Here is a 23,126-nt window from a genome sequence, read left to right on the forward strand (position 1 = left end):
ACTTCCAAAAGGGAGAAATCAAAAACATCAAGATGTGTTGGCTAATATCAGTGGACAGGAAGAGTGAGGACGTTCCAGTAGACGGACTAGTGATGAGGATATTTATGGACTGTTGATGCTGAAGAGAAGCAGATGAAGCTCGTTAAAATGATGGCAATAAATACATTTTTTTATTTAATCTAATTACCACCAAAAACGCTCTACAAATAAATCATTTCCTATTAACGAGCCCCGGGGGTCATTTACCGAAATTCATTAATAGTGCGCACAAATCTAAATGCACACACAACATTACAGAAATCACAACACGGGCCAGTGACTGCTCCAACACCTTCTGAATGCAGATTTGAGGTTCTTTCCAAATGCCAAACCTCATATTTACCCCCGGTGAGCCACAGGAACTTCCAACAAGGAGCCTGCAAGATCCAAAGGTCGTAAATTTGAAACGCTGAAGATGTGTTATTTGAACATGCCTTATTACATGAATGCCGGGGTCTATCCGACACCCTGGAGCACAACAGCACAACTTTACAACCCTGGTCACAATGTACGGTTTGTACAAAAACCCACAAGGTACACATGGATTCTCAATCGAATGGCATTATTTTTTGATCCCATCAAATCCCAAACCTCAATTTTGCCTCAGCCCCCCTCTCAAGCTGCATCTTGGATCTTACAAAAAATAAGTCAGCACAGTGCAAACTGATGAATATTCATGGAAATGCAAAGTTCAAACCAATGTGTGTGACAGTGATGGAAAGCTTGGCAAAAAAATGTATCTCTTTATTCCAAAAGTTAAAAAAAAAATAGTTATTTACATTTAAAGGTTCGTATTATGACTCTTTGAGGAAAGAGATAGAACTCAGGACCTCTTGTCATGGTACCAGTAATTAATAAAGTTTAAAGGGTTATCAGCTACGGCACAACCGCTTCTGAAAGGCTAAACTGTGCATTATAGAATATCAAAGAAGAAACAGATACAGTCATGGGCGAAAGTGTTAGCACCTTTAAAATTGTTCCAGAAAATTAAGTATTTCTCCCAGAAAATTATTGCAATGACATGTGTTTTGTTATACACACGTTTATTTCCTTTGTGTGTATCGGAACAACGCAAAAAAACTGAAAAAAAAGGCAAATTGGACTTAATTTCACACAAAACCCCAAACATGGGCTGAACAAAATTGTTGGCACCTGTCCAAGATTGTGGGTAAACAACTTTGTTTCAAGCATGTGATGCTCGTTCACACTCGCCTGTGGCAAGTAACAGGTGTGGACAATATGAAAATCACACCTGAAACCAGATAAAAAGGGGAGACGTTGACTCAATCTTAACATTATGTGTCCTTGTGTACCACACTAAGCATGGAGAACAGAAAAAGGAGAAGAGAACTGTCTGAGGACTTGAGAACCAAAATTGTTGAAGAATATCAACAATCTCAAGGTTACAAGTCCATCTCCAGAGATCTTAATATTCCTTTGCCCACGATGTGCAACATAATCAACAAGTTTACAACCCATGGCACTGTACTTAATCTCCCTGGATGTGGACTGCAGAGAAAAACTGATGGAAGGTTTCAACACAGGATAGTCCAGATGGTGGATAAGCAGCCCCAATCATGTTCCAAAGAAATTCCAGCTGTCCTGCAGGCTCAGGGTGCATCAGTGTCAGCCCGAACTATTCGCCCACATTTGAATGAAATTAAACACTATGGCAGGAAACCCCGGAGGACCCCACTGCTGACACAGACATAAAAAAGCTAGACGGCAGTTTGCCAAAATGTATATGAGTAAGGCAAAGTCCTTCTGGAAAAGCATCTTGTGGACAAATGAGACCAAGATAGAGCTTTTTGGTAAAGCACATCATTCTACTGCTTACTGAAAATGAAATGAGGTCTACAAAGAAAAGAACATAGTACCTACAGTCAAATATGGTGGAGGATCAAGCATGTTTTGGGATTGTTTTGCTGACTCTGGCACTGGGCGCCTTGACCGTGTACAAGGCATCGTGAAATCGGAAGATTATCAAAGGATTTGGGGTCACAATGTAGTGCCCAGTGTCAGAAAGCTGGGTTTGCGTCCTATGTCATGGGTCTTCCAGCAGGACAATGACCCCAAACATACTTCAAGAAACACCCAGAAATGGAAGGAAACAAAGCGCTGGAGAGTTCTGAAGTGACAGTAATGAGTCTGGATCTAAATCCCATTGAACTCCTGTGGAAAGATCTTAAAATTGCTGTTGGGACAAGATGCTTTCACATATGAGAGACCTGGGGCAGTTTGCAAAAGAGGAGCAGTCCAAAACTCCAGGTGAGAGGTATAAGAAGCGATTGATTGCAGTTATTATTCCAAAGGATGTGCAACCAAATATTAAGTTGAGGGTGCCAACAATTTTGTCCAGCCCATTTTTGTGGTTTTGTGTGAAATTATGTCCAATGGTTTTTTTTCTCCGTTTTTTTTGTATTGTTGCAATACACAGAAAGGAAATAACGTGTATAACAAAGCATGTGTATGTGTAATAATGTTCTGGGTGAAATACTTAATTTTCTGGAACAATTGTAAGGGTGCCAACACTTTTGGCCATGACTGTACTTCTCTCCCAGCCTAAGAGTGTCACAAATTACAGCACCATGTCTCCCAGCAGTCAGAAATGATGCACAGTTCAGTTATTAGGAAATTATTGTTCAGTAGTGGTCTAAACTATTAAGATCAACAATCACAAATTATTATACATGTCTCTTTATTAAAAACAATTTCAACTTAAGAAACCACTTTTAAAGTTGGAGAAAATTAATTTGAAAATACTATTTTTACAGTGACTTTTAGACAAAGGTTTCTTCTCTATTTATATTCAATCCTAAATGTGTTGGAACCTAACTGTGCTATATACCTATGGTTTAACATAGATATATCATTTCACATTGTGGGAAGTATTATAACAGACGTATTTTTGTACAAAAGAGCAGTATTATAGTAGTTATATTCCTGTATGTACATAATGTACGTATTATAGTAGTTATATTCTTGTACATAGGTGCAGTATTATAGTAGTGATATTCTTGTACATAGGGAGCAGTGTTATAGTAGTTATATTCTTGTACATAGGGGGCAGTATTATAGTAGTTATATTCTTGTACATAGAGGGCAGTATTATAGTAGTTATATTCTTGTACATAGAGGGCAGTATTATAGTAGTTATATTCTTGTACATAGGAGCAGTATTATAGTAGTTATATTCTTGTACATAGGGGCAGTATTATAGTAGTTATATTCTTGTACATAGGGGCAGTATTATAGTAGTCATATTCTTGTACATAGGGGCAGTATTATAGTAGTTATATTCTTGTACATAGGGGGCAGTATTATAGTAGTTATATTCTTGTACATAGGGGGCAGTATTATAGTAGTTATATTCTTGTACATAGGAGCAGTATTATAGTAGTTATATTCTTGTACATAGGAGCAGTATTATAGTAGTTATATTCTTGTACATAGGGGGCAGTATTATAGTAGTTATATTCTTGTACATAGGAGCAGTATTATAGTAGTTATATTCTTGTACATAGGGGCAATATTATAGTAGTTATATTCTTGTACATAGGGGCAGTATTATAGTAGTTATATTCTTGTACATAGGGGGCAGTATTATAATAGTTATATTCTTGTACATAGGGGCAGTATTATAGTAGTTATATTCTTGTACATAGGAGCAGTATTATAGTAGTTATATTCTTGTACATAGGGGCAGTATTATAGTAGTTATATTCTTGTACATAGAGGGCAGTATTATAGTAGTTATATTCTTGTACATAGTGGGCAGTATTATAGTAGTTATATTCTTGTACATAGGAGCAGTATTATAGTAGTTATATCCTTGTACATAGGGGCAGTATTATAGTAGTTATATTCTTGTACATAGGAGCAGTATTATAGTAGTTATATTCTTGTACATAGAGGCAGTATTATAGTAGTTATATTCTTGTACATAGGAGCAGTATTATAGTAGTTATATTCTTGTACATAGGGGGCAGTATTATAGTAGTTATATTCTTGTACATAGGGGCAGTATTATAGTAGTTATATTCTTCTACATAGGAGGCAGTATTATAGTATTTATATTCTTATACATAGGGGCAGTATTATAGTAGTTATATTCTTGTACATATGTACAGTATTATAGTAGTTATATTCTTGTACATAGGGGGCAGTATTATAGTAGTTATATTCTTGTACATAGAGGGCAGTATTGTAGTAGTTATATTCTTGTACATAGGGGGCAGTATTATAGTAGTTATATTCTTGTACATAGGAACAGTATTATAGTAGTTATATTCTTGTACATAGGGGGCACTATTATAGTAGTTATATTCTTGTACATAGGGGGCAGTATTATAGTAGTTATATTCTTGTACATAGGGGCAGTATTATAGTAGTTATTTTCTTGTACATAGGAGCAGTATTATAGTAGTTATATTCTTGTACATAGGGGCAGTATTATAGTAGTTATATTCTTGTACATAGGGGCAGTATTATAGTAGTTATATTCTTGTACATAGGTGCAGTATTACTGTAGTTATATTCTTGTACATAGGGGGCAGTATTATAGTAGTTATATTCTTGTACATAGGGGCAGTATTATAGTAGTTATATTCTTGTGCATAGGAGCAGTATTATAGTAGTTATATTCTTGTACATAGGAGCAGTATTATAGTAGTTATATTCTTGTACATAGGGGCAGTATTATAGTAGTTATATTCTTGTACCTAGGAGCAGTATTATAGTAGTTATATTCTTGTATATAGGAGCAGTATTATACTAGTTATATTCTTGTACATAGAGGCAGTATTATAGTAGTTATATTCTTGTACATAGGAGCAGTATTATGGTAGTTATATTCTTGTACATAGGGGCAGTATTACTGTAGTTATATTCTTGTACATAGGGGGCAGTATTATAGTAGTTATATTCTTGTACATAGGGGGCAGTATTATAGTAGTTATATTCTTGTGCATAGGAGCAGGATTATAGTAGTTATATTCTTGTACATAGGGAGCAGTATTATAGTAGTTATATTCTTGTGCATAGGAGCAGGATTATAGTAGTTATATTCTTGTACATAGTGGGCAGTATTATAGTAGTTATATTCTTGTACATAGGAGCAGTATTACGGTAGTTATATTCTTGTACATAGGGGAAGTATTACAGTAGTTATATTCTTGTACATAGGGAGCAGTATTATAGTAGTTATATTCTTGTACATAGGGGCAGTATTATGGTAGTTATATTCTTGTACATAGGGGCAGTATTACAGTAGTTATATTCTTGTACATAGGGAGCAGTATTATAGTAGTTATATTCTTGTACATAGGGAGCAGTATTATAGTAGTTATATTCTTGTACATAGGGGGCAGTATTATAGTAGTTATATTCTTGTGCATAGGAGCAGTATTATTGTAGTTATATTCTTGTACATAGGGGCTGTATTATAGTAGTTATATTCTTGTACATAGGGGGCAGTATTATGGTAGTTATATTCTTGTACATAGGGGCAGTATTACAGTAGTTATATTCTTGTTCATAGGAGCAGTATTATGGTAGTTATATTCTTGTACATAGGGGGCAGTATTATAGTAGTTATATTCTTGTACATAGGGGGCAGTATTATAGTAGTTATATTCTTGTACATAGGGGGCAGTATTATAGTAGTTATATTCTTGTACATAGGGGGCAGTATTATAGTAGTTATATTCTTGTACATAGGAGCAGTATTATAGTAGTTATATTCTTGTACATAGGGGCAGTATTATAGTTGTTATATTATTGTACATAGGGGACAGTATTATGGTAGTTATATTCTTGTACATAGGGGCAGTATTACAGTAGTTATATTCTTGTACATAGGTGCAGTATTATGGTAGTTATATTCTTGTACATAGAGGGCAGTATTATAGTAGTTATATTCTTGTACATAGGGGGCAGTATTATAGTAGTTATATTCTTGTACATAGGAGCAGTATTATAGTAGTTATATTCTTGTACATAGGAGCAGTATTATGGTAGTTATATTCTTGTACATAGGGGCAGTATTACTGTAGTTATATTCTTGTACATAGGGGGCAGTATTATAGTAGTTATATTCTTGTACATAGGGGCAGTATTATAGTAGTTATATTCTTGTGCATAGGGAGCAGTATTATAGTAGTTATATTCTTGTACATAGGGAGCAGTATTATAGTAGTTATATTCTTGTACATAGGAGCAGTATTATAGTAGTTATATTCTTGTACATAGGGAGCAGTATTATAGTAGTTATATTCTTGTACATAGGAGCAGTATTACAGTAGTTATATTTTTGTACATAGGGGGCAGTATTATAGTAGTTATATTCTTGTACATAGGGGCAGTATTACAGTAGTTATATTTTTGTACATAGGGGGCAGTATTATAGTAGTTATATTCTTGTACATAAGGGGCAGTATTATAGTAGTTATATTCTTGTACATAGGGGCAGTATTATAGTAGTTATATTACTGTACATAGGGGGCAGTATTATAGTAGTTATATTCTTCTACATAGGGGAGCAGTATTATAGTAGTTATATTCTTGCACATAGGAGCAGTATTATAGTAGTTATATTACTGTACATAGGGGGCAGTATTATAGTAGTTATATTCTTCTAAATGGGGGGCAGTATTATAGTAGTTATATTACTGTACATAGGGGGCAGTATTATTATAGCAGTAATATGATTAAATAAAGCAGGCACTATTGTGGTAACATACCAGATGGATTTCAGCTATAATGTGGTTGTGTAATATTTGCTATTATAGTAGTCAGTACTTCATTGGTCAGAAGTCTTGAAAGTTTTCAGGAAATTCATTTTTAGAACTGGTGTCACAGCAGAATTATAATGAAAGGAATTTCAAGCCAAAACTTAGGATATTACACTAGTGGCTGCGTTTATTTTCACACTTTATATGATACTTTTCTTTCTTTTTTTTCCATTTTCGTAAATGCACTTGGTACTAGCTAGTTACTGTATATAGCAGGAAAATGATGGTTTCTCATGTGTTTTACTTAAAAGGTCTGGAAGCCACAACTTAACAACCAGGCCAGTACACTGGTTGCTTTTGTGGTCAAGTAATATACAGCAGAGGGTGATATGAGGCTTAATATAACCTCTTTCACAAATAATAATATGTGTACTTAAGATTTAATTTCCTTTTGGAATTACGCACATGATACTCAAAGAAGTGGAACTTTGGTGGAAATTGTTCTGGGTTTACAAGAAAGGTTTGTCTGATACTTTTTTACTTTTTATGCATTTATAATGTAGTATTGGCTTGATCTCCAGCACAATGATTTGCCTCCGTGGTCACATTGTTAGTTCTCAAACATATAAGGTTTCAGTCTTGGAGGGTTTTACCCCAAACTTAAAGGAAAACACAGGTAGGAGAAGGTGGGTGACAACCATTTATACCCAATATATGAGTGATTAAAGGGATCCTGTCACATGGGGGATCTGTGGATGACGCGCTGTTATGGGGGATCTGTGGATGACGCTCTGTTATGGGGGATCTGTGGATGACGCACTGTTATGGGGGATCTGTGGATGATGCACTGTTATGCGGGATCTGTGGATGACGCACTGTTATGGGGGATCTGTGGAGGATGCACTGTTATGGGGGATCTGTAGATGACACACTGTTATGGGGGATCTGTGGATGATGCACTGTTATGGGGGATCTGTAGATGACACACTGTTATGGGGGATCTGTGGATGATGCACTGTTATGGGGGATCTGTGGATGACGCACTGTTATGGGGGATCTGTGGAGGATGCACTGTTATGGGGGATCTGTAGATGACACACTGTTATGGGGGATCTGTGGATGATACACTGTTATGGGGGGATCTGTAGATGATGAACGCTTTGGGGGATCTGTAGATGACGCACTGTTATAGGGGATCTGTGTATGATGCACAGTTATGGGGGATCTGTGGATGACGCACTGTTATGGGGGATCTGTGAATGATGCTTTGTTATGGGGGATCTATAGAGGATGCACTGTTATGGGGGATCTGTGAATGACGCACTGTTATCGGGATCTGTAGATGATGCACTATTATGGGGATCTGTGAATGATGCACTGTTATGGGGATTTGTGGATGACGCACTGTTATGGGGGAATCTGTGGATGACGCACTGTTATGGGGGAACTGTGTATGATGCACTGTTATGGGGGATCTGTGGATGACGCACTGTTATGGGGGATCTATGGATGATACACTGTTATGGGGGGATCTGTAGATGATGAACACTTTGGGGGATCTGTAGATGACGCACTGTTATGGGGGATCTGTGTATGATGCACAGTTATGGGGGATCTGTGGATGACGCACTGTTATGGGGGATCTGTAGATGATGAACGCTTTGGGGGATCTGTAGATGACGCACTGTTATGGGGGATCTGTGGATGATGCACTGTTATGGGGGATCTGTGGATGATGCACTGTTATGTGGGATCTGTGGATGATACACTGTTATGGGGAATCTGTGGATGATTCACTGTTATGGGGGGATCTGTAGATGATGAACGCTTTGGGGGATCTGTAGATGACGCACTGTTGTGGGGGATCTGTGGATGATGCATTGTTATGGGGGATCTGTGGAAGACGCACTGTTATGGGGGATCTGTAGATGATGCACTGTTATGGGGGATCTGTGGATGATACACTGTTATGGGGGGATCTGTAGATGATGAACGCTTTGGGGGATCTGTAGATGACGCACTGTTGTGGGGGATCTGTGGATGATGCACTGTTATGGGGTATCAGTAGATGACGCACTGTTGTGGGGGATCTGTGGATGATGCACTGTTATGGGGGATCTGTAGATGACGCACTGTTGTGGGGGATCTGTGGATGATGCACTGTTATGGGGGATCTGTGGATGATACACTGTTATGGGGGATCTGTGGATGATACACTGTTATGGGGGATCTGTAGATGATGAACGCTTTGGGGGATCTGTAGATGACGCCCTGTAATGGGGATCTGTGGATGACGCACTGTTATGGGGGATCTGTAGATGATGCACTGTTATGGAGGATCTGTGGATGACGCACTGTTATGGGGGATCTGTGGATGACGCACTGTTATGGGGGATCTGTGGATGACTCACTGTTATGGGGGATCTGTGGATAACTCACTGTTATGGAGGGTCTGTGGATGACTCACTGTTATGGAGGATCTGTAAATGATGAACTGTTTTGGGGGATCTGTAGATGACGCACTGTTATGGGGGATCTGTGGATGATACACTGTTATGGGGGATCTGTGTATGATGCACTGTTATGGGGGATCTGTGGATGGTGCACTGTTATGGGAGATCTGTGGATGACGCATTGTTATGGGGGATCTGTAGATGATGCACGGTTATGGGGGATCTGTGCATGATGCGCTGTTATGAGAGATCTGTAGATGATGCACTATTATGGGGGATCTGTGGATGACGCACTGTTATGGAGGATCTGTGGATGACACACTGTTATGGGGGATCTGTGACTGATGCACTGTTATGGGAATCTGTGGATGACGCACTGTTATGGGGGATCTGTGGATGACGCACTGTTATGGAGGATCTGTGGATGATGCACTGTTATGGGGGATCTGTGACTGATGCACTGTTATGGGGGATCTGTGGATGACGCACTGTTATGAAGGATCTGTGGATGATGCACTGTTATGGGAATCTGTGGATGACGCACTGCTATGGGGGATCTGTGGATGACACACTTATGGAGGATCTGTCGATGGTGCACTATTATGGGGGATCTGTGGATGACACACTGTTATGGAGGATCTGTGGATGACACACTTATGGAGGATCTGTCGATGGTGCACTATTATGGGGGATCTGTGGATGACGCACTATTATGGGGGATCTGTGGATGACACACTGTTATAGGGGATATGTGGATGATGCACTGCTATGGGGGATCTGTGGATGACGCACTGTTATGGGGAATCTGTGGATGATGCACTGTTATGGGGGATCTGTGGATGATGCACTATTATGGGAATCTGTGGATGACGCACTGTTATGGGGGATCTGTGGATGATGCACTGTTATGGGGGATCTGTGGATGACGCACTGTTTTGGAGGATCTGTGGATGACGCACTGTTATGGGGGATCTGTGGATGACACACTGTTATAGGGGATATGTGGATGATGCACTGTTATGGAGGATCTGTGGATGACGCACTGTTATAGGGGATATGTGGATGATGCACTGTTATGGAGGATCTGTGGATGACGCACTGTTATAGGGGATATGTGGATGATGCACTGTTTTGGAGGATCTGTGGATGATGCACTGTTATGGGGATTTGTGGATGACGCACTGTTATAGGGGATCTGTGGATGATGCATTGTTATGGAGGATCTGTGGATGACGCACTGTTATAAGGGATCTGTGGATGATGCACTGTTATGGAGGATCTGTGGATGACGCACTGTTATGGGGGATCTGTGGATGACGCACTGTTATGGGGGATCTGTTGATGACGCACTGTTATAGGGGATATGTGGATGACGCACTGTTATAGGGGATCTGTGGATGACGCACTGTTATAGGGGATATGTGGATGACGCACTGTTATGGGGGATCTGTGGATGATGCACTGTTATAGGGGATCTGTGGATGACGCACTGTTATGGGGGATCTGTGGATGATGCACTGTTATAGGGGATCTGTGGATGACGCACTGTTATAATTGATAATCGTACTTGCCTGTATCACAAACACTGCAGAATCCTCCTTTAATTGACCGTTAAGTAAAAATCCAACATTGGTATTGTCTGTGGCTGTGAATGAGAATTGGTCTCGTTCTGTGGGTCCACCAAAGTGTCGGTAAGAGAGGTATAAACTGTTAATGTCGATCTGTGTGAAATGGTTTTCCTGCAAGACTGCACCACTCCGGTAGAGCTGTCCGTGCTGTGGAGGTTCTGTAATCGTGTAAATGAGCCTCTCTGGGGGGCTGTCCGGGTCCGTTATCTGCAGAATATCGGCGGTAATAAGGATGGCTTCTCCTTCCCAGATCTGGAGGCCTTTATTGTACAGGAGAGTCGGAGGAATCTTGTCTGTCTGTGTGATGATGAACTCCAATGACCCATCTTTTGCCTTCAGTCCATTGCTTACAGTAAAACTATGAAAAAAAGAAATGAATATCAACATTTTTGAAACAATGAAATGTTTTCTCAATTTGGTAAGAGCCAGAAAACAGCATTGATTGTCGTCTTGTTCCCTTTCATACCTAATTCACATAGATATATTATTATTCACTAGAAGAGTAAAAAATGTTGCACTGCTGCCACCTATTTATTATACTGCCGCTAAGTACAAGATTACAAGTACTATAACACTGTGTAGTCGCAGAACTGTTGATTCTCAGCTTCATCGAGCATCGGACTAGCGTGCACTGAGGAGCAGGACCAGAGCTGAGCTCCGCAAAACTAAGGGAAATAGCCAGCGTTCCAGATAACCTTGAAAATTTGGATTTATTAATTTCTCCTTAAAAACCTGACAATGTGGACTCATACAAAAAACGCGGACAGCAAACCATTCTTACATGTTCCGAGCTAAAAGATAGAGCTCCTATTCATAAACATAGTCTTAATCATAATCATAGTCAAATGATTAAGAGCTCTTTGTTGTTCATCGAAACATGAAAAAAGGGAATTCTGTCGGTGTCCTTTGTATACCACACTGTCAGGCTTTTAAGGAGAAAGGAATAAAACAAATTTTAAAGGCTATCTACTATAACTACTATAATACTGCTCCTATGTACAAGAATATAACTACTATAATACTGACTCTATGTACAATAATATAACTACTGTAATACTGCCCCCTATGTACAAGAATATAACTACTATAATACTGCCCTCTATGTACAAGAATATAACTACCATAATACTGTCTCTATGTACAAGAATATAACTGCTGTAATACTGCCCCCTATGTACAAGAATATAACTACTATAATACTGCCCTCTATGTACAAGAATATAACTACCATAATACTGCCCCTATGTACAAGAATATAACTACTATAGTACTGCCCCTATGTACAAGAATATAACTACTATAATACTGCCCCCTATGTACAAGAGTATAACTACTTTAATACTGCTCCATATGTACAAGAATATAACTCCTATAATACTGCCCCTATGTACAAGAATATAACTACTATAATAGTGCTCCTATGTACAAGAATATAACTACTATAATACTGCCCCCTATGTACAAGAATATAACTACTATAATACTGCTCCTATGTACAAGAATATAACTACTATAATACTGCTCCTATATACAAGAATATAACTGCTATAATACTGTTCCTATGTACAAGAATATAACTACTATAATACTGCCCCTATGTACAAGAATATAACTGCTATAATACTGCTCCTATGTACAAGAATATAACTACTATAATACTGCTCCTATATATAAGAATATAACTACTATAATACTGCCCCTATGTACAAGCATATAACTACTATAATAGTGCTCCTATGTACAAGAATATAACTACTATAATACTGCCCCCTATGTACAAGAATATAACTACTATAATACTGCTCCTACGTACAAGAATATAACTACTATAATACTGCTCCTATATACAAGAATATAACTGCTATAATACTGTTCCTATGTACAAGAATATAACTACTATAATACTGCCCCTATGTACAAGAATATAACTACTATAATACTGCTCCTATGTACAAGAATATAACTACTATAATACTGCCTCTATGTACAATAATATAACTACTGTAATACTGCCCCCTATGTACAAGAATATAACTACTATAATACTGCCCTCTATGTACAAGAATATAACTACCATAATACTGTCTCTATGTACAAGAATATAACTACTGTAATACTGCCCCCTATGTACAAGAATATAACTACTATAATACTGCCCTCTATGTACAAGAATATAACTACCATAATACTGCCCCTATGTACAAGAATATAACTACTATAGTACTGCCCCTATGTACAAGAATATAACTACTATAATACTGCCCCCTATGTACAAGAGTATAACTACTTTAATACTGCTCCATATGTACAAGAATATAACTACTATAATACTGCCCCTATGTACAAGAATATAACTACTATAATAGTGCTCCTATGTACAAGAATATAACTACTATAATACTGCCCCCTATGTACAAGAATATAACTACTATAATACTGCTCCTATGTACAAGAATATAACTACTATAATACTGCTCCTATATACAAGAATATAACTGCTATAATACTGTTCCTATGTACAAGAATATAACTACTATAATACTGCCCCTATGTACAAGAATATAACTGCTATAATACTGCTCCTATGTACAAGAATATAGCTACTATAATACGGCTCCTATATATAAGAATATAACTACTATAATACTGCCCCTATGTACAAGAATATAACTGCTATAATACTGCTCCTATGTACAAGAATATAACTACTATAATACTGCTCCTATGAACAAGAATATAACTACTGTAATACTGCTCCTATGTACAAGAATATAACTACTATAATACTGCCCCTATGTACAAGAATATAACTGCTATAATACTGCTCCTATGTACAAGAATATAACTACTATAATACTGCTCCTATATAAAAGAATATAACTACTATAATACTGCCCCTATGTACAAGAATATAACTGCTATAATACTGCTCCTATGTACAAGAATATAACTACTATAATACTGCCCCTATGTACAAAAATATAACTGCTATAATACTGCTCCTATGTACAAGAATATAACTACTATAATACTGCCCCTATGTACAAGAATATAACTACTATAATGCTGCTCCTATATACAAGAATATAACTACTATAGTACTGCCCCTATGTACAAGAATATAACTACTATAATACTGCCCCCTATGTACAAGAGTATAACTACTTTAATACTGCTCCATATGTACAAGAATATAACTACTATAATACTGCCCCTATGTACAAGAATATAACTACTATAATAGTGCTCCTATGTACAAGAATATAACTACTATAATACTGCCCCTATGTACAAGAATATAACTACTATAATACTGCTCCTATATACAAGAACATAACTGCTATAATACTGTTCCTATGTACAAGAATATAACTACTATAATACTGCCCCTATGTACAAGAATATAACTGCTATAATACTGCTCCTATGTACAAGAATATAACTACTATAATACTGCTCCTATATACAAGAATATAACTGCTATAATACTGTTCCTATGTACAAGAATATAACTACTATAATACTGCCCCTATGTACAAGAATATAACTGCTATAATACTGCTCCTATGTACAAGAATATAACTACTATAATACTGCTCCTATATATAAGAATATAACTACTATAATAGTGCTCCTATGTACAAGAATATAACTACTATAATACTGACCTCTATGTACAAGAATATAACTACTATAATACTGCTCCTATGTACAAGAATATAACTACTATAATACTGCTCCTATGTACAAGAATATAACTACTATAATACTGCCTCTATGTACAAGAATATAACTACTGTAATACTGCCCCCTATGTACAAGAATATAACTACTATAATACTGCCCTCTATGTACAAGAATATAACTACCATAATACTGTCTCTATGTACAAGAATATAACTACTGTAATACTGCCCCCTATGTACAAGAATATAACTACTATAATACTGCCCTCTATGTACAAGAATATAACTACCATAATACTGCCCCTATGTACAAGAATATAACTACTATAGTACTGCCCCTATGTACAAGAATATAACTACTATAATACTGCCCCCTATGTACAAGAGTATAACTGCTTTAATACTGCTCCATATGTACAAGAATATAACTACTATAATACTGCCCCTATGTACAAGAATATAACTACTATAATAGTGCTCCTATGTACAAGAATATAACTACTATGATACTGCTCCTATGTACAAGAATATAACTACTATAATACTGCTCCTATATACAAGAATATAACTGCTATAATACTGTTCCTATGTACAAGAATATAACTACTATAATACTGCCCCTATGTACAAGAATATAACTGCTATAATACTGCTCCTATGTACAAGAATATAACTACTATAATACTGCTCCTATATATAAGAATATAACTACTATAATACTGCCGCTATGTACAAGAATATAACTGCTATAATACTGCTCCTATGTACAAGAATATAACTACTATAATACTGCCCCATATGTACAAGAATATAACTACTATAATACTGCTCCTATGAACAAGAATATAACTACTGTAATACTGCTCCTATGTACAAGAATATAACTACTATAATACTGCCCCTATGTACAAGAATATAACTGCTATAATACTGCTCCTATGTACAAGAATATAACTACTATAATACTGCTCCTATATAAAAGAATATAACTACTATAATACTGCCCCTATGTACAAGAATATAACTGCTATAATACTGCTCCTATGTACAAGAATATAACTACTATAATACTGCCCCTATGTACAAAAATATAACTGCTATAATACTGCTCCTATGTACAAGAATATAACTACTATAATACTGCCCCTATGTACAAGAATATAACTACTATAATGCTGCTCCTATATACAAGAATATAACTACTATAATACTGCTCCTATGTACAAGAATATAACTACTATAATACTGCTCCTATGAACAAGAATATAACTACTATAATACTGCTCCTATGTACAAGAATATAACTACTATAATACTGCTCCTATGAACAAGAATATAACTACTATAATACTGCTCCTATGTACAAGAATATAACTGCTATAATACTGCTCCTATGTACAAGAATATAACTACTATAATACTGCTCCTATGAACAAGAATATAACTACTATAATACTGCCCCATATGTACAAGAATATAACTACTATAATACTGCTCCTATGAACAAGAATATAACTACTATAATACTGCCCCTATGTACAAGAATATAACTACTATAATACTGCCCCTCTGTACAAGAATATAACTACTATAATACTGCCCCTTTGTACAAGAATATAACTACTATAATACTGCCCCCTGTGTACAAGAATATAACTACTATAATACTGCCCCTATGTACAAGAATATAACTACTAAAATACTGCTCCTATATACAAGAATATAACTGCTATAATACTGTTCCTATGTACAAGAATATAACTACTATAATACTGCCCCTATGTACAAGAATATAACTGCTATAATACTGCTCCTATGTACAAGAATATAACTACTATAATACTGCTCCTATATATAAGAATATAACTACTATAATACTGCCCCTATGTACAAGAATATAACTACTATAATAGTGCTCCTATGTACAAGAATATAGCTACTATAATACTGCCCTCTATGTACAAGAATATAACTACTATAATACTGCTCCTATGTACAAGAATATAACTACTATAATACTGCTCCTATGTACAAGAATATAACTACTATAATACTGCCTCTATGTACAATAATATAACTACTGTAATACTGCCCCCTATGTACAAGAATATAACTACTATAATACTGCCCTCTATGTACAAGAATATAACTACCATAATACTGTCTCTATGTACAAGAATATAACTACTGTAATACTGCCCCCTATGTACAAGAATATAACTACTATAATACTGCCCTCTATGTACAAGAATATAACTACCATAATACTGCCCCTATGTACAAGAATATAACTACTATAGTACTGCCCCTATGTACAAGAATATAACTACTATAATACTGCCCCCTATGTACAAGAGTATAACTACTTTAATACTGCTCCTATATACAAGAATATAACTACTATAATACTGCCCCTATGTACAAGAATATAACTACTATAATACTGCTCCTATGTACAAGAATATAACTACTATAATACTGCTCCTATGAACAAGAATATAACTACTATAATACTGCTCCTATGTACAAGAATATAACTACTATAATACTGCTCCTATGAACAAGAATATAACTACTATAATACTGCCCCATATGTACAAGAATATAACTACTATAATACTGCTCCTATGAACAAGAATATAACTACTATAATACTGCCCCTATGTACAAGAATATAACTACTATAATACTGCCCCTATGTACAAGAATATAACTACTATAATACTGCTCCTATGTACAAGAATATAACTACTATAATACTGCCCCCTATGTACAAGAATATAACTACTATAATACTGCTCCTATGTACAAGAATATAACTACTATAATACTGCTCCTATATACAAGAATATAACTACTATAATACTGCCCCTATGTACAAGAATATAACTACTATAATACTGCCCCTATGTACAAGAATATAACTACTATAATACTGCCCCCTGTGTACAAGAATATAACTACTATAATACTGCCCCTATGTACAAAAATATAACTGCTATAATACTGCTCCTATGTACAAGAATATAACTACTATAATACTGCCCCCTATGTACAAGAATATAACTACTATAATACTGCTCCTATGTACAAGAATATAACTACTATAATACTGCTCCTATATACAAGAATATAACTGCTATAATACTGTTCCTATGTACAAGAATATAACTACTATAATACTGCCCCTATGTACAAGAATATAACTGCTATAATACTGCTCCTATGTACAAGAATATAGCTACTATAATACTGCTCCTATATATAAGAATATAACTACTATAATACTGCCCCTATGTACAAGAATATAACTGCTATAATACTGCTCCTATGTACAAGAATATAACTACTATAATACTGCTCCTATGAACAAGAATATAACTACTGTAATACTGCTCCTATGTACAAGAATATAACTACTATAATACTGCCCCTATGTACAAGAATATAACTGCTATAATACTGCTCCTATGTACAAGAATATAACTACTATAATACTGCTCCTATATAAAAGAATATAACTACTATAATACTGCCCCTATGTACAAGAATATAACTGCTATAATACTGCTCCTATGTACAAGAATATAACTACTATAATACTGCCCCTATGTACAAAAATATAACTGCTATAATACTGCTCCTATGTACAAGAATATAACTGCTATAATACTGCCCCTATGTACAAGAATATAACTACTATAATGCTGCTCCTATATACAAGAATATAACTACTATAGTACTGCCCCTATGTACAAGAATATAACTACTATAATACTGCCCCCTATGTACAAGAGTATAACTACTTTAATACTGCTCCATATGTACAAGAATATAACTACTATAATACTGCCCCTATGTACAAGAATATAACTACTATAATAGTGCTCCTATGTACAAGAATATAACTACTATAATACTGCCCCCTATGTACAAGAATATAACTACTATAATACTGCTCCTATATACAAGAATATAACTGCTATAATACTGTTCCTATGTACAAGAATATAACTACTATAATACTGCCCCTATGTACAAGAATATAACTGCTATAATACTGCTCCTATGTACAAGAATATAACTACTATAATACTGCTCCTATATACAAGAATATAACTGCTATAATACTGTTCCTATGTACAAGAATATAACTACTATAATACTGCCCCTATGTACAAGAATATAACTGCTATAATACTGCTCCTATGTACAAGAATATAACTACTATAATACTGCTCCTATATATAGGAATATAACTACTATAATAGTGCTCCTATGTACAAGAATATAACTACTATAATACTGCCCTTTATGTACAAGAATATAACTACTATAATACTGCTCCTATGTACAAGAATATAACTACTATAATACTGCTCCTATGTACAAGAATATAACTACTATAATACTGCCTCTATGTACAAGAATATAACTACTGTAATACTGCCCCCTATGTACAAGAATATAACTACTATAATACTGCCCTCTATGTACAAGAATATAACTACCGTAATACTGTCTCTATGTACAAGAATATAACTACTGTAATACTGCCCCCTATGTACAAGAATATAACTACTATAATACTGCCCTCTATGTACAAGAATATAACTACCATAATACTGCCCCTATGTACAAGAATATAACTACTATAGTACTGCCCCTATGTACAAGAATATAACTACTATAATACTGCCCCCTATGTACAAGAGTATAACTACTTTAATACTGCTCCATATGTACAAGAATATAACTACTATAATACTGCCCCTATGTACAAGAATATAACTACTATAATAGTGCTCCTATGTACAAGAATATAACTACTATAATACTGCCCCCTATGTACAAGAATATAACTACTATAATACTGCTCCTATGTACAAGAATATAACTACTATAATACTGCTCCTATATACAAGAATATAACTGCTATAATACTGTTCCTATGTACAAGAATATAACTACTATAATACTGCCTCTATGTACAAGAATATAACTACTGTAATACTGCCCTCTATGTACAAGAATATAACTACCGTAATACTGTCTCTATGTACAAGAATATAACTACTGTAATACTGCCCCCTATGTACAAGAATATAACTACTATAATACTGCCCTCTATGTACAAGAATATAACTACCATAATACTGCCCCTATGTACAAGAATATAACTACTATAGTACTGCCCCTATGTACAAGAATATAACTACTATAATACTGCCCCCTATGTACAAGAGTATAACTACTTTAATACTGCTCCTATGTACAAGAATATAACTACTATAATACTGCTCCTATGTACAAGAATATAACTACTATAATACTGCCTCTATGTACAAGAATATAACTACTGTAATACTGCCCCCTATGTACAAGAATATAACTACTATAATACTGCCCTCTATGTACAAGAATATAACTACCGTAATACTGTCTCTATGTACAAGAATATAACTACTGTAATACTGCCCCCTATGTACAAGAATATAACTACTATAATACTGCCCTCTATGTACAAGAATATAACTACCATAATACTGCCCCTATGTACAAGAATATAACTACTATAGTACTGCCCCTATGTACAAGAATATAACTACTATAATACTGCCCCCTATGTACAAGAGTATAACTACTTTAATACTGCTCCATATGTACAAGAATATAACTACTATAATACTGCCCCTATGTACAAGAATATAACTACTATAATAGTGCTCCTATGTACAAGAATATAACTACTATAATACTGCCCCCTATGTACAAGAATATAACTACTATAATACTGCTCCTATGTACAAGAATATAACTACTATAATACTGCTCCTATATACAAGAATATAACTGCTATAATACTGCTCCTATGTACAAGAATATAACTACTATAATACTGCTCCTATATATAAGAATATAACTACTATAATACTGCCGCTATGTACAAGAATATAACTGCTATAATACTGCTCCTATGTACAAGAATATAACTACTATAATACTGCCCCATATGTACAAGAATATAACTACTATAATACTGCTCCTATGTACAAGAATATAACTACTATAATACTGCTCCTATATACAAGAATATAACTGCTATAATACTGTTCCTATGTACAAGAATATAACTACTATAATACTGCCCCTATGTACAAGAATATAACTGCTATAATACTGCTCCTATGTACAAGAATATAGCTACTATAATACTGCTCCTATATATAAGAATATAACTACTATAATACTGCCCCTATGTACAAGAATATAACTGCTATAATACTGCTCCTATGTACAAGAATATAACTACTATAATACTGCTCCTATGAACAAGAATATAACTACTGTAATACTGCTCCTATGTACAAGAATATAACTACTATAATACTGCCCCTATGTACAAGAATATAACTGCTATAATACTGCTCCTATGTACAAGAATATAACTACTATAATACTGCTCCTATATAAAAGAATATAACTACTATAATACTGCCCCTATGTACAAAAATATAACTGCTATAATACTGCTCCTATGTACAAGAATATAACTACTATAATACTGCCCCTATGTACAAAAATATAACTGCTATAATACTGCTCCTATGTACAAGAATATAACTACTATAATACTGCCCCTATGTACAAGAATATAACTACTATAATGCTGCTCCTATATACAAGAATATAACTACTATAGTACTGCCCCTATGTACAAGAATATAACCACTATAATACTGCCCCCTATGTACAAGAGTATAACTACTTTAATACTGCTCCATATGTACAAGAATATAACTACTATAATACTGCCCCTATGTACAAGAATATAACTACTATAATAGTGCTCCTATGTACAAGAATATAACTACTATAATACTGCCCCCTATGTACAAGAATATAACTACTATAATACTGCTCCTATATACAAGAATATAACTGCTATAATACTGTTCCTATGTACAAGAATATAACTACTATAATACTGCCCCTATGTACAAGAATATAACTGCTATAATACTGCTCCTATGTACAAGAATATAACTACTATAATACTGCTCCTATATACAAGAATATAACTGCTATAATACTGTTCCTATGTACAAGAATATAACTACTATAATACTGCCCCTATGTACAAGAATATAACTGCTATAATACTGCTCCTATGTACAAGAATATAACTACTATAATACTGCTCCTATATATAAGAATATAACTACTATAATAGTGCTCCTATGTACAAGAATATAACTACTATAATACTGCCCTCTATGTACAAGAATATAACTACTATAATACTGCTCCTATGTACAAGAATATAACTACTATAATACTGCTCCTATGTACAAGAATATAACTACTATAATACTGCCTCTATGTACAAGAATATAACTACTGTAATACTGCCCCCTATGTACAAGAATATAACTACTATAATACTGCCCTCTATGTACAAGAATATAACTACCATAATACTGTCTCTATGTACAAGAATATAACTACTGTAATACTGCCCCCTATGTACAAGAATATAACTACTATAATACTGCCCTCTATGTACAAGAATATAACTACCATAATACTGCCCCTATGTACAAGAATATAACTACTATAGTACTGCCCCTATGTACAAGAATATAACTACTATAATACTGCCCCCTATGTACAAGAGTATAACTACTTTAATACTGCTCCTATATACAAGAATATAACTACTATAATACTGCCCCTATGTACAAGAATATAACTACTATAATACTGCTCCTATGTACAAGAATATAACTACTATAATACTGCTCCTATGAACAAGAATATAACTACTATAATACTGCTCCTATGTACAAGAATATAACTACTATAATACTGCTCCTATGAACAAGAATATAACTACTATAATACTGCCCCATATGTACAAGAATATAACTACTATAATACTGCTCCTATGAACAAGAATATAACTACTATAATACTGCCCCTATGTACAAGAATATAACTACTATAATACTGCCCCTATGTACAAGAATATAACTACTATAATACTGCTCCTATGTACAAGAATATAACTACTATAATACTGCCCCCTATGTACAAGAATATAACTACTATAATACTGCTCCTATGTACAAGAATATAACTACTATAATACTGCTCCTATATACAAGAATATAACTACTATAATACTGCCCCTATGTACAAGAATATAACTACTATAATACTGCCCCTATGTACAAGAATATAACTACTATAATACTGCCCCCTGTGTACAAGAATATAACTACTATAATACTGCCCCTATGTACAAAAATATAACTGCTATAATACTGCTCCTATGTACAAGAATATAACTACTATAATACTGCCCCCTATGTACAAGAATATAACTACTATAATACTGCTCCTATGTACAAGAATATAACTACTATAATACTGCTCCTATATACAAGAATATAACTGCTATAATACTGTTCCTATGTACAAGAATATAACTACTATAATACTGCCCCTATGTACAAGAATATAACTGCTATAATACTGCTCCTATGTACAAGAATATAGCTACTATAATACTGCTCCTATATATAA

The 23,126-nt window shown here is 34.9% G+C and overlaps 1 protein-coding gene across 2 annotated transcripts in view; it reads right to left on the bottom strand.

Moving 5' to 3' along the window:
• Window positions 1–23,126, bottom strand: part of LOC141157026 (FRAS1-related extracellular matrix protein 1-like) — a 264,796-nt gene that overhangs the window by 93,932 nt on the left and 147,738 nt on the right. For both annotated transcript variants that reach the window (XM_073643738.1, XM_073643739.1), the window contains exon 25: window positions 10,795–11,209. In XM_073643738.1, the coding sequence (XP_073499839.1) occupies window positions 10,795–11,209 (415 nt within the window). The remainder of the gene's footprint in view (window positions 1–10,794; window positions 11,210–23,126) is intronic.

Source organism: Phyllobates terribilis, unplaced genomic scaffold, assembly GCF_046119375.1.
Source record: "Phyllobates terribilis strain yellow unplaced genomic scaffold, ASM4611937v1 Scaffold_8__6_contigs__length_399053987, whole genome shotgun sequence".
Lineage (NCBI taxonomy): Eukaryota > Metazoa > Chordata > Amphibia > Anura > Dendrobatidae > Phyllobates > Phyllobates terribilis.